This window comes from Thrips palmi, unplaced genomic scaffold (assembly GCF_012932325.1).
Source record: "Thrips palmi isolate BJ-2018 unplaced genomic scaffold, TpBJ-2018v1 HiC_scaffold_12, whole genome shotgun sequence".
NCBI classification, from domain to species: Eukaryota; Metazoa; Arthropoda; class Insecta; order Thysanoptera; family Thripidae; genus Thrips; species Thrips palmi.
This window is the reverse complement of record NW_023144623.1, coordinates 877,076-889,655: the sequence shown is the minus strand read 5'-3', so window position 1 is coordinate 889,655 and position 12,580 is coordinate 877,076. Positions and strand designations below refer to the sequence as shown.

General features: G+C 44.3%; 1 protein-coding gene across 1 annotated transcript in view; it reads right to left on the bottom strand.

The window, feature by feature from the left end:
• Window positions 1–11,510, bottom strand: part of LOC117640405 (zinc finger MYM-type protein 1-like) — a 34,360-nt gene extending 22,850 nt beyond the window's left edge. Inside the window, exons 1-7 of the mRNA XM_034376905.1 lie at window positions 11,280–11,510; window positions 10,334–10,462; window positions 5,765–5,945; window positions 3,375–3,587; window positions 2,770–2,916; window positions 2,211–2,477; window positions 9–1,967 (exon numbers count right to left, since the gene is read on the bottom strand). Coding sequence (XP_034232796.1) covers window positions 9–1,967; window positions 2,211–2,477; window positions 2,770–2,916; window positions 3,375–3,587; window positions 5,765–5,945; window positions 10,334–10,462; window positions 11,280–11,510 — 3,127 coding nt within the window. The remainder of the gene's footprint in view (window positions 1–8; window positions 1,968–2,210; window positions 2,478–2,769; window positions 2,917–3,374; window positions 3,588–5,764; window positions 5,946–10,333; window positions 10,463–11,279) is intronic.
• Window positions 11,511–12,580: the final 1,070 nt, after the last annotated feature.

The following is a 12,580-nucleotide window of genomic DNA, read 5'->3' as shown; positions in this document are numbered from 1 at the left end:
CTCGAGACGGCCATCTTCCATTGTTGTTCTTAACTTCGTTTTAATGAGGTTCAGTTTAGAGAAAGCCCTCTCTGGGGTTGTGCTCGACACTGGTAGAGTAACGCAGATCGTCAGAGCAGTTGACAGCGTGGGAAAAGTACTGTGCAAGTTACTTTTACAAAAGATCTTGAAAATGTCTAAAAGACTCTCTGAGTTTTGGGACTTTCTGGATGATGATGAAGATTGGCAGTCAGTGTTGCACTCGCTATCACTGGATTCAGAATCAGCATCCGACCCGGATTGCGGTGTGGTGCATCTATGGAGCTGAGTAGGTAGGACGTCAACCCGATCGAATTCCACAAATGAATGACAAAATCTTTTGTATTCATCAATGAGCTTCTCTCTGTCCAAAAAATTCTTGTAAACTTCGCAAAGCTCTTCAAAAGCATCCGCAGGAAGAGATTCAGAGTTTTGCCTCACTTCAGCCATTCGTCGCCTTGACAATAATGAAATATCCCTGATTATTTCAAGAGACGAATCATTGAAGTACACATTTAACTGCATAGAAACAACGTCTAGGGTAGTGACAAAGCAATCTATTCTGAATTTCTCATAAGGGTCCTCAACAGGTTCATCTGATGCCAACTCGCCATCCAGCCTGCGCTTGCGCCGAAGACGACGCACTGGAAGTGGGGTAAGCTCATAACCATCACGCTCATGTTGGCTAGCAAATTCTGTAAGCTTGCTTCTGTACTTATGCCACAACTCGTCCGAGTTACTGCGCCAGTCGGAGAATTCATCTTTAACTCTGCGTACTTCATTAGAAGCACCAAGCAAGTCGATGTCCCTTTTCTGAAAGTAAGTATTTACAGGCTGGAGAATTCTGAAAACATCCTGGAAAATTAAGCCATGTAGGACAAACTTTTCCGAGAAGAAGTATTCATACAGGCTACTTGCTGTTGCTCGTCCCGTGCTGTCGGCAGCGCCATCTTCGTCACGAAGAGTTGCCAACGTGTCCAGCAAAGAATCGTAAGTGTTCCACACTGTGTCTAATGCAGCAGAATGCGAAAACCACCGTGTCGTGCGACATCTCTTCAGGCGTCTCACTGGTAAGTCGGGGCTTTTTTCCTTCTGGATCTTCTCAAACAGATGAACTCTGGTTTTGCAATTGCCTATGAAGTCGTACACTTTCTCTAAATTTCCGAAAAGTTCTTTCACCTGAGTGCCAGTTTCGACTCGTTGGGACACAACAAGATTCAGCCGATGAGCGTGGCACCAGATGTACAGTGCAGCGGGATTCACGTCTCGAACTCTCTGTTGCAGTCCTTTCTCATGGCCTCTCATGTTCAATGCCCCATCATAGGCCTGTCCGACGAGAAATCGTCGCCAGTCTAGACCCAAGGCTTCACAGACCTCAACAAATACTTTGAAACGTTGGGCACCTGTACTTGAAGGAGTAGGTCGCACAGCAAGAAGCCTTTCATGCACTGTCCCCGTGCGTACATCAGCATAACGCACAGAAAATGCTAACTGTTCATGCTTACTTTTATCAAAGGCTCCATCCATTTGGACACTAAAAAATTTTGCATCTTTAATTTCACCTAAAATTTCACTTGTGATGCATTTACATAAGGCATCCATCATTTGATTTTGACGCTGCCAGGAAATGTAGTTAAACTTGTCTTTTTTGTCCACAGCAATCTTCTTAACGTATTTTGCTAACTCAGGAGAGTATTTTGACAGCAGCTCGATTAAATCCCTGTAGTTGCCTTTTAATCCTTCCCTGTTCCAGTTCTCTCTGTGCCCGCGAAAGGCCATGTTGTGGCGAGCAAGGTAAAGTGTTATATCAAATAATTGCTTGACAATTTCTCTGTTAACTCTCACTTGTGCATTTTTTTCAGCGTCTAATGAGGCATTTATGGGAGCGGTCGACGACCTTGTGATACGAGCAATATTTGCTTCAACGTGTGCCTTCGAAGATTCATGCTCTAGAATTTTGATACTGCCTTTAGACCAGTTGCAAAAACCTTTAGATGTCCAGACGCCCCTTGCGACATGTGATTCGTCTTCATGATGTTTCTTTCCGAAAACAATACATGTGGAGCAAAAAGCCTTATCCTATGAAGGTGAATACTGCAGCCAGTCGCGAGGTTGGAGGTTCCCCGACGCATCAGTGCGTGAATACCAAGCAGCGCTAAAGTGTCGACCTCTCTTGTCCTTGGGAAATTTACCTCCAAGAAGCTGACTCTCCCTGGGCTGGCATGGTTCACCATCGATGAACTGGGCAACTTCTTCAGGTGAGAAAGTCACCTTTCTCCTGTAAAACGCAGGGTCGTTGGGGAACTGAGCCGCATTGTAGCCAACGTGTTTCTTCTGACCGAATGAAGAATCAACATCCTTGTCAGCCTCAGCAATTACGTCGTCGTCACTGCTCGCGTCGTCGCTCCGCATTGCTTGATGGGCTGCTAGTGTGCAGTCCGAATCGTCATCATCGGAACCTATTTAGAACGCACATGGAAAACGTATATTAGAAAAGAAGAATTGTTATAACAAGCACACCACAAAACATCAGGACACACTAAATGTTTATGTTCAATTTTGTACGTGGTACATGGTGATGCATAATTTTAAACTTGTGTTCCGTCGTGCATAAAATTGTGCGTGAATTTGCATAAATTTATGCATTTTCACGCATAATATTATGCAAATTCCCCCGCATGCACAAAATCTTGCAAGTGGCACGTACAAAATTCTACATAAACATTTAGTGTGGACAGCGAAGAGGGGTACCTGAACTCATCCGAAGCTGAAAGGAAGTCTCTGGAGAACCATTACAGCTGTCAACTGGAGGAGGATCATCTTCATTGGTTTCATATCCTTCAGATGATACAGGTGAGAACAGGCGTGGTCGTGACTCTGATTCTCCAGGTACAACGCCTAAAATAAAGATGAAAAGCCAATTAAGACCAAGGATGACGAACAAACAAAGGAAACGATTCATTTTGCACCAGATTAGGGTCCTTTTTTATTTTTATTATGACCGAGATTTCCATTTTAACGATTTATCGCACCCTAGAGCGGAATTTTTCAGTTAACACAACAATCTGCTACAACCATCCCCTAATTTCAGCACTTAAGGAGCACTAGTTTTCTTTTCGTCTCAAATTAAATTAGACTGAGTGGACTGGTTATTACAGATTGGTTAACAGTTTGATTTCAAAACAGTAAATTTGAACTTGAGTAGCGTTCGTACTTCGATCGACTTCGCATGAATTTCTAGGATTTCCCACAAACTCTAGTAGAATTGAAAATTGTAGTTATGTTCCGTGCAAGAAGAGTGCAGGCAGACTTTAAGAAAATAAGCAGATCGAGATCGAATCTGTAACCATGCGTACCTGATGCAACATGAACAGTGGGAGCGGGAGCGGAAGTGTTGACGGGCAAATCAGCGGCATTTGAGGTCACAAGAGAATGCGACAGCTCGTCTCCATTCCGCATCTCCGTGTTGATGATGATCGCCTGGCCGCGGCCGTCGTCATGGCCGTGGATCGTAAGTTGGACGTCCAAGAAATCTCCAGGGTCCGGGTGTACATCCTCCACGCAAACTCCTAGTGAAATAAGAATAAACATTAAATCATGTGTAATACCATTGACAAAGCCTTAATCTTAAGCTAAATGCACTTGGTGCACTCGCACTTCAGCTTGGCGCGGGCGAGAAAGTTTAACAGACTTCCGTTTAGAACATCTTACTTCCGATATTAACACGGTAACGGTAAAAACGGTTCCTTCCTGCTTTTCCCAGGAACACGCTGGAAATCGCCTATGTCTCTACCATGGGCTGGGCTTCCTGGGAAAACCAGGTACCGTTTTTACCGTGAAAGCTACGAATAAAGTACGACATTGAGCACTGTCCCCGGCTATTGAAATACATTTCGACGTGATATTGCAATAAATAAACACGGTGCAAGCTGAAGGCTGGCGCAACTTAAAACCAAAACCGGAAGTTTAAAAAAAATCAGTCAAAACTGATCTCTTGGTATAGTCACATCACTGGTCCGTCAAGTCAGATCAGAGTTAATCTCCGACTTCCGGTTTCGTTCATTTTACATCAGGTCCCTGTATACAGCAGTGCTAGCTAATCGTACTTTGCACAATTTTGTTGTGTTGACATCACCCGATGAGGAATTAATTGCCCACACATCACGGTAATAGAGAATTCTTGCACACGTGCACTTAGAACGGAAGTAAGAACAAAACCGGAAGTTAAAAATGGCAGTTAAAATGAGAAAACTACTAGAAGCTTAAGCTTATCCGCCACCTGAATTTCTCATTCAATCTAAACTGCTATTTCTAACTTCCGGTTTTGTTCATTTTACTTCCGTTCTGGGAGAGCGCGGAATGGAAATACCCTTTGCTGTGGCAGGGTGACAAATATCTACTTACCATCGTGAAGTCTCGGTTGCTTCGAAGCAACCGATGCTTTGCTTGGATCAGCCGAAGAAGAGGAGGGAGGCACGCTGAACCCGGCCGAAGACGATGGTGATGCAGTCTTCGTCTTCGTGAAATACGAAAGGACTGAGCGACTCTGCGGCTGAGGCTTCTTGCCCTTGCAGGACTGAACATGACGATCCCTATTCGTCATGTTCAGTCCTTGAAGGCTCCGCCCGCACTTCGGACACACTCGCATGGCCATTATTAACTGCCGAGAAGCGGAACGCGAAACGGATGCACGCTCGCCGGGTGATCGCGGTAGGGTCCTCGGTCACTGTTCACTGCCGCCGCCGCCGCAACGGAACGGCACACCACGACTACGGAAAGCGTGGCTCGCGTTGCTCGGCCGCAACGGACAATCGGATGGCGACACTGACACTAAATTACTGTGACTGGTTTTATGCCGAGGTGAGGTGCTTCCTCAAACTAACTCAGCCGTTGCACATGCGTTTGAAGGTGCATGAATTGGATTGTGAGAGCGAGCAAACACGCTTCAATCCCAATCCAATCTTTGCGCCAAGTCATTGCTGTGGTTTCCGCACTTCAATGCGAAACCTAAGCGATCACGAACGCATATTCAACGCTTAACCACGAGGACACCTCACTCATTAAAAACCACACGGAAAGATGGTGATGGTGTCAAGGCTCGCGACTCCGGTTGGCTCACCACAGATGCCAGATTCTAACGAAAGAACCCATATTAATTTGTAGTCATGAACTAGACGATGATAAGCCAATGAGCCATACCGCAGCTGGCACCCTCCCCCACTGTTTAACCCTTGTACCTATCGCAGCTGTAAAGAAGGCACAAGTAATTCTCCTCTCCCTCTTTCTCCTTCTCTTCTTTTTCCCTTTCCTTCTTTCCTTTTCTTCCTCTCCTTTCCTTTTTTTTCCCTTTCCCTTTCTCTTTTCCCCTTCCCTCACCCACCACCGCGACCACCCACCCACCCCAAATTAGGGTCTGCGGCCGCAGACCCTGCACCCACCTGTTGCACACTGAGAAAGTTCGCTGAAAAACTTAAATGTGTACTTATGTGCCCATGCGTACATGTGTACACGAAATGACATGGGACTTTACATGTGTCATGGCTGACGCAGTTTCAAGCGCGTCCGATGGACAAAAAGTGTGCTATGACATATAGAGTGTACTCAGTACACACTCAGAAAATTCGGCCACAAGGATAAGGACCTTAATTAAGACTCATCCCCGCAACTTCTCAAGCCGATCAATCGCTTTCAGGAGTTTGTTTCACACGACGCTATCGGTTCGCCAATGTTAAATGAGAACGCTCACCAATGTTTATTCCCAAAAGGTCCAGCGTAGAACGCATGTAAGCCGCCCTGGTGGTGGTCATAGCGAGTATGTCCGCCTCCCGCATGATGTCGGTTTTCTCATGTTGGCTGGATTCATCATAAGTCTCTTGAAGTTCACCGTACTGCGATCTTCCATGCTTGTCGCTGTAGCCATGAATAAGCTGAAAGCCGACCAAAAAAAGTAATGTCTACTCTGAATACCGTCATCGTGAGACATTTTTTGCCACAAGTGTTGTGTAATTTTAAGCACATGCGACGGTGATGCCGAAGCCTACTGCTAATTGAATTTTCATTAGACAATTTGATCCGCTTGGCAAACACACAATTAAATCACCGTCGGATGTGCCTGAAATTGCATTATTCACGGGACTAAACACTGCAAATCCAAAGGCTATACTGAAGTATCTTTTTTGGCGAGAAAAATTGAGTATCGCCAACAAACGGCTTTACCGAAAAATCCTGCCATCAAAACGGAAATACGCAGAAGTCCCTGGTGGGAATTTATGGATGACTTTGGATGTCGTATTCTAGACATCCAGGGTCATCCAGGATGTTCCGCTGACATCCACGGACATCCCGAATGTTTCATTCTGGAAGTCCCTGGATGTCAGCTCCTCACATCCAAAATGGTCCTACCACATCCACCGACATGCAAGCGACATCCAAACGTCATCCATTCACATCCAACGACGTTCCCTGACAGCCCAGCCACATCCATTCAGATCCACCAACATCCATATCCAGTAACGACCTCCACTGTCATCCGTTTGCATCCACCTGCATCCATGCTCATCCATCGGCATCCATTCACATCGAAATGACATCCATCGTCATCCATTCACATCCAAATGACATCCATTCACATCCACTCTCATCCAATCACATCCAAATGACACCCATTCTCATCCATCGACATCCAATCACATCCAAATGACATCCATTCTCATTCAACATCATCCATTTACCTCCATTTGACATCCATTCTCATCCATCGTCATCCATTCACACCCAAACGACATCCGAGCTCTTCCACCTACATCCATTAACATCCAAAAGACATCCATTCTCATCCAGACATCCAGTTGACATCCATTCTCCTTTTCCGTCACCCATTATCGTCCATATGACATCCATTCTCATCCACCAACATCCACTCACATCCAAATGACATCCATTCTCATACACTGTCAACCATTAAGGTGAGGTGTGGGTGAAAATGGAAATTTCTATACCACTTGGCTGTGCTGGTTGAAACTTTAGGGCGTTAAAGTACTAGGTAGGAAACTATTACACTCCAAATTTCATCCAAATCTACCCACCCATTTAGCCACAGTAGGCTTTTTTCATTGAAATTAAGCGTTTAGTAGAAAAATCAGCCACGCAAAGTTTTTTGACGGAATGGTCTGAAATTTGTTTTGGCGTTACCTAAACCCCAATACTTCAACGTAACAGAGAGATATTTGAATTTTATTTTTTGGTTTTGACTGAGCAAACTTCACAATTTTTTAATTTGAAAAAATAAGTTTTTTTCTCCATTTTTTACCACTTTAAGGTAAACGATATAAGAAAGTGGATAGACATTTGAAATATCTCTCTGTTACATTGTCACATGGACCACAAAGAACTACTCCAAGAAGTATGGTCAGTATAAAACAAAACTGTATGCGTGGCTAATTGACGGAGTAGAAAAAAAATTTCTTCGACACTTGTCGTAAGAGTTGGGTGACCAGAAAAGGCGCATGCATATATCAGTCCATGTTAGATGAACCACTCACTTAGGGGTTCATAACAAAGACCTTTAGGCCATGCTGTTTGTAATAGAAGAGTATTTTACATTAAAATAACAAGTAGATTAAATATATCATTTTAATCAATTTTGGTGCAAATTTTCACCCACACCTCACCTTAACGTCCATATGACGTCTAATCTCATCGTCCATCGACATCCATTCACATCCAAATGGTATCCTGTGGAGGAAGTTTCTAAACCTAAACGACCGTTAGGCGCAAAGGCCGAAAGGACCATGTATGATGAATGATCGCAAAACTGTCCCACAGCCTAGTTAAAAAATCAACCAACACTGGAACCGAGAACGAACAACGGCACGTTGAGCACAACGCCATCTGGCGGCGGCTCCATAAACCTCATCCTCACACTATGAATGTTCGGGCGCTCACATCACCGACATACATTCTCAACGACCGTCATCCATTTAAATCCATCGTCATCCATATGCATCCAAATGCCATATCTTTGCATCCCAGCAACAACCACGTCCAAACGACATCCATACTTTTCCAGTCACATCCATTCTAATCCATTCACATCCAAATGACATCCATTCTCAGCCACTCACAAACATTCACATCCAAATGACATACATTCCACATCCAAATGACATCCATTCACATCCAAATGACATCCACTCACATCCAAATGACCTCCATTCTCATCCATTTACATCCATTTTCGTCTACTCACATCCATTCACATCAAAATGACATCTACTCACATCCATTCACATCCATTCACATCTAAATGACATCCATTCCCATCCACTCACATCCATTCACATCCAAATGACATCCATTCTCATCCACTCACATCCATTCCCATCCAAATGATATCCATTCACATCTATTCACATCCAAATGACATCCATCCACATCCATTCACATCCAAATGACATCCATTCTCATCCATTCACATCCAAATGACATCCATTTACATCCATTCACATCCGAATGACATCCAAGTGACATGGATGCTATTTGGATGTGAATGGATATGATTTGAATGTCATTTGGATGTGAATGGATGAAAATGGATGTCATTTGGATGTGAATGGATGACAATGGATGTGAATGGATGTGAATGGATGCCAATGGATGTCATTTGGTTGTGAATGGGTGAAAATTGATGTCATTTGGATGTAAATGGAATTGATGTGAATGTATGTCTTTTGGATGTGAATGGATGTGAATGGAGGTCGTTTGGATGTGAATGGAGGTCATTCTGATGTGAATGTATGAAAATGGATGTGAATGGATGTCATTTGGATGTGGATGGATAAAAATGGATGTCATTTGGATGTGAATGGAAATGAGTGGATGGAAATGGAGGTCATTTGGATGGGAATGGATGTGAATGGATGAAAATGGATGTCATTTGGATGTGAATGTTCGTCGTTTGGATATGAATGGATGATGGTGGACAGGAATGGATGTCAGGTTTTTGGTCGTGGCTGGATGTCGGTTGATGCAAAAGGATGTCGTTTGGAAGTAAAGCTCATTGACTCAAATGGATGTCGTTGGAGACGAGCGGATGACCCACGGAAGTCAGTGGATATCATTAGACGTTTGTGGATGTGGCTGGGAAGGCAGTGGATGTCGTTGGATGAGATTGGATGTGGCCGCGGAATAGGTGGATGTCGTTGGACGTAAGTGGAAGTCGTTTGGAAGTTGGTGGATGTCATTGGACGTGCGTGGATGTGGATGAGTAGACAGTGGATGTTCTTGGACGAGTATGGATGTGGCGGGGAAGGTGTGGATGTGGATGGACGTGAGTGGATGTCACTCGGAAGTCAGCGGATGTCTTTGGACGTGTGTGGATGTGGTAAGGAAGCTAGTGGATGTCCATGGACGAGAAAGGATGTGGCTGGGAGGTGGGCGGCTGTCGTTGGACGTGAGTGGATGTCACTCGGAAGTCCGTTGATATGTATGGACGTGTATGGATGTGATTGGATGTCAGTGGATGAAAATGGAGGAAAATGGATGAATTTGGATGTCTATGGAAGAAAATGGACGACTTTGGATGTGAAATCCGATCTCCAACCACATCCAAGTTCTACCAGGGGTATTGCCAAAATCTGGAATAAACATTGAAGATACCCCCTTGAATTTGTTCAAAGTTTATTGCCAAATTTTGGCTATACATTAGCTTATCGCCTCTTTGAAGACAAGATTTTCTGCATGGCCCTTTGTTGGCGAGAGTACACGATCTTCGTGAGTTTGTATGAGTGCAGTCTCAGCTGTGGCAGAGGGGGCGAATTCAGGGAGTGTCCAGGTAAGTGTGATAGCTATATTATAGGGGGAGGCTCGGGGTGCAATACACTAAATTCTTGTGGACTTTTTTATGCATAGTTATGCATGCGCAGAAACGTCCATATGTAACGTATAATATTATGCATCACTGTGTACATTTTATGCAGGAAGATGCATAAAATGTACACAGTGATGCATAATTTTATACATACCTTATGGACGTTTCTGCGCATGCATAACTATGCATAAAAAATGCGTCCTTATGCATTTAAAAAGTCCACAAGAATTTAGTGTGAAGGAGACTATCAGGGCGGTGGACAACGGAGGGGTTAGCGGAACAGAGGACATAGTTGAGGTTAAGAGGGGAAAGTGGGAGTGCGTGAGGGAGGGTGAATGGCGAGTGTAGGGGCGCAGCAGTACGTAATTCGGCGTAAGGTGCCCCTTGAGTGATATTTTTCACCTCGGACACTTGCAATAAATGAATACAGTGTGAAATTTTACGAACCTTATTTGTAAACAGCAGACAGCGACTCAGGAACTCATGGACTGCATGATTTGTTGTTGTCACCACTAATATGGGGCCTCTGAATACATTTGGGTTCGTGCCTTTGAGGCTGACAAAATACTCAGCAATCTGCAAACAAGAAAAGAAGTTACGCTATACAATCCATGTACTGATGGGGCGATTGAATGCCCTTTCAGCACTCCAGGCGCGATACTTCATGCGATAATTTGAAGGAATCACACTAGCCTTTTTATCGCAGCAAAATTGCATGAAACTTATTACATTAGAAATACCAGTGGCAACGTTCACTGAGATTTCCAAACGCCATGAGTATAGCACGAATGGTGCAATGCACTGAGATATCGCACCATACGTGCAATGCCTCAGCCATATTGCACCTTACGTGCAATGCGTCCCGAAAAGGCCCTATGCTAATACATGGAAATGGGAAGGCATTGCACTTCATGTGCAATACTTTTGCAGTGCACCAATGACGCTATATTCATCGCGGTTGAATTCTCAGTGTTACGCCTTGTACACGTGAATAATGGGGACACTGAGAATCCTAACGCTATGAGTATAGCGTTAATTGGTGCAATGCAAAAGCATTGCACATGAAGTGCAATGCCTCCCCAGTCCCATGCATTAGCATAGGGCATTTTCGGGATGCATTGCACGTAAGGTGCAATATGACTGAGGCATTGAACGTGCGGTGCGATATCTCAGCTGCACTGAGAATGAAGGAGTCATGATCATGACTAAAATTTTGGGTGAGGAAATTTTCCTCGCCCAAATTGGGCGAGGAATGTTTCCTCGCCCAAATTTGGGTGAGAAAGTAAACCTCGCCCAACATTGGGTATTGATCATGACTTTTTCATTCTCAGTGTGTATTGCACCATACGTGCTATACTCATAGCGTTTGTAATCTCAGTGGATTCGAACTCACTTTGCATCCGAGGTACGTTTTCCCTGTACCCGGAGGTCCTTGCACTAGGGCGACTCGCCTCTGAAGGACGCTCTCGAAGGCAGCTGCCTGCGATTCGTTGAGCCCCCGCACGACATCGGCGCGTAGATGTGCAATGCTCCCCCCAGATGACACGTGACTCAAGTACGCCGGCGGTTGAGATGTCTGGCCCCTCACAATTTCATCAGTGAACAAACTGCAAGAAGAGAGCATCTGGTAACGCCTTCGACTGAAAAATTTCCGGGCAAGGCGTGCACAGTTTCCTGGGCGTCGTAAAGTGCGAAAATTGTAAAATGAAAACTCCGTCCACTGGTGAAACTAAGGCGTAGTATTACCCTCTGTTTTCTAGGGTAACCAGTTAACAATTGGAATCAATTTTAAACCGGTCATCCGCCAACAGTCCCCCTAAATGCGGGGGGAAATTTTCCCAAAAGTATGTTCAGTTCAAGCATAAGGCCTTCACACCTAAATCACTCTGTGGGTTTTTTCTGCGCGCTAATGCCCAAATTTTAAACATGCACTTCATAACATACAAATATGCCCGCGACAATGCACGTTTTTCTGCATACTTGCGCAGGAAATCGTGCATTGTCGCGCACAAATTCGTGCGTTACAAAGTGCATGTTTAATTTCGTGCATTCACGCGCAGAAAAAAGTAATTTAGTGTGCAAGCGTAACTCAATGCTTGACTCAAGAGTAGAGTTAAACCTTAGTTTAACCAGTGTGCGGAAGTTTATTAAGCACTCGTTTTGTGGAATGAAAAAGAGGCATATAGTCTGAAAACAAAATTTATGTTTTTCCCTGAAATCGATTCTCCCGCAAGGCATTCGTAACGTGGGGTAGGGAAAAAAAAACGCTGCTGACTCAACTAGGTGGTATGTTTTTCCCCACAAACTCAGATGATCCAGCATCCTGAAGTATTTTTCGTCGCTGTTCACTCCGGATATCATTTGATTACGACACCCCCTTCCTGCCCAAACAGAGAAAACAAATGACAGAGTACATATCGTGAAGACTAAAATAGCAGGAAACGTGACGATACAAGTCAGCAACACTGAGAATCCAAACGCTAGGGGTAAGTTGGGGAAGAAAAGTACAAAACGCGTACTTTGCACTGTACAGAAGTTCCAAATGAGGATTCAACTATTCTGCTCTCGTGAACTTGTAATCCAAAGCCTTTCCCAATGAAATGGATCACTGTTCATGATTATAGTTCCCCACATTTCGTACAACGTGCCAAAATATATGTGATTTCGGAACTCTCGAAAAAGGGGAAGAAAAAT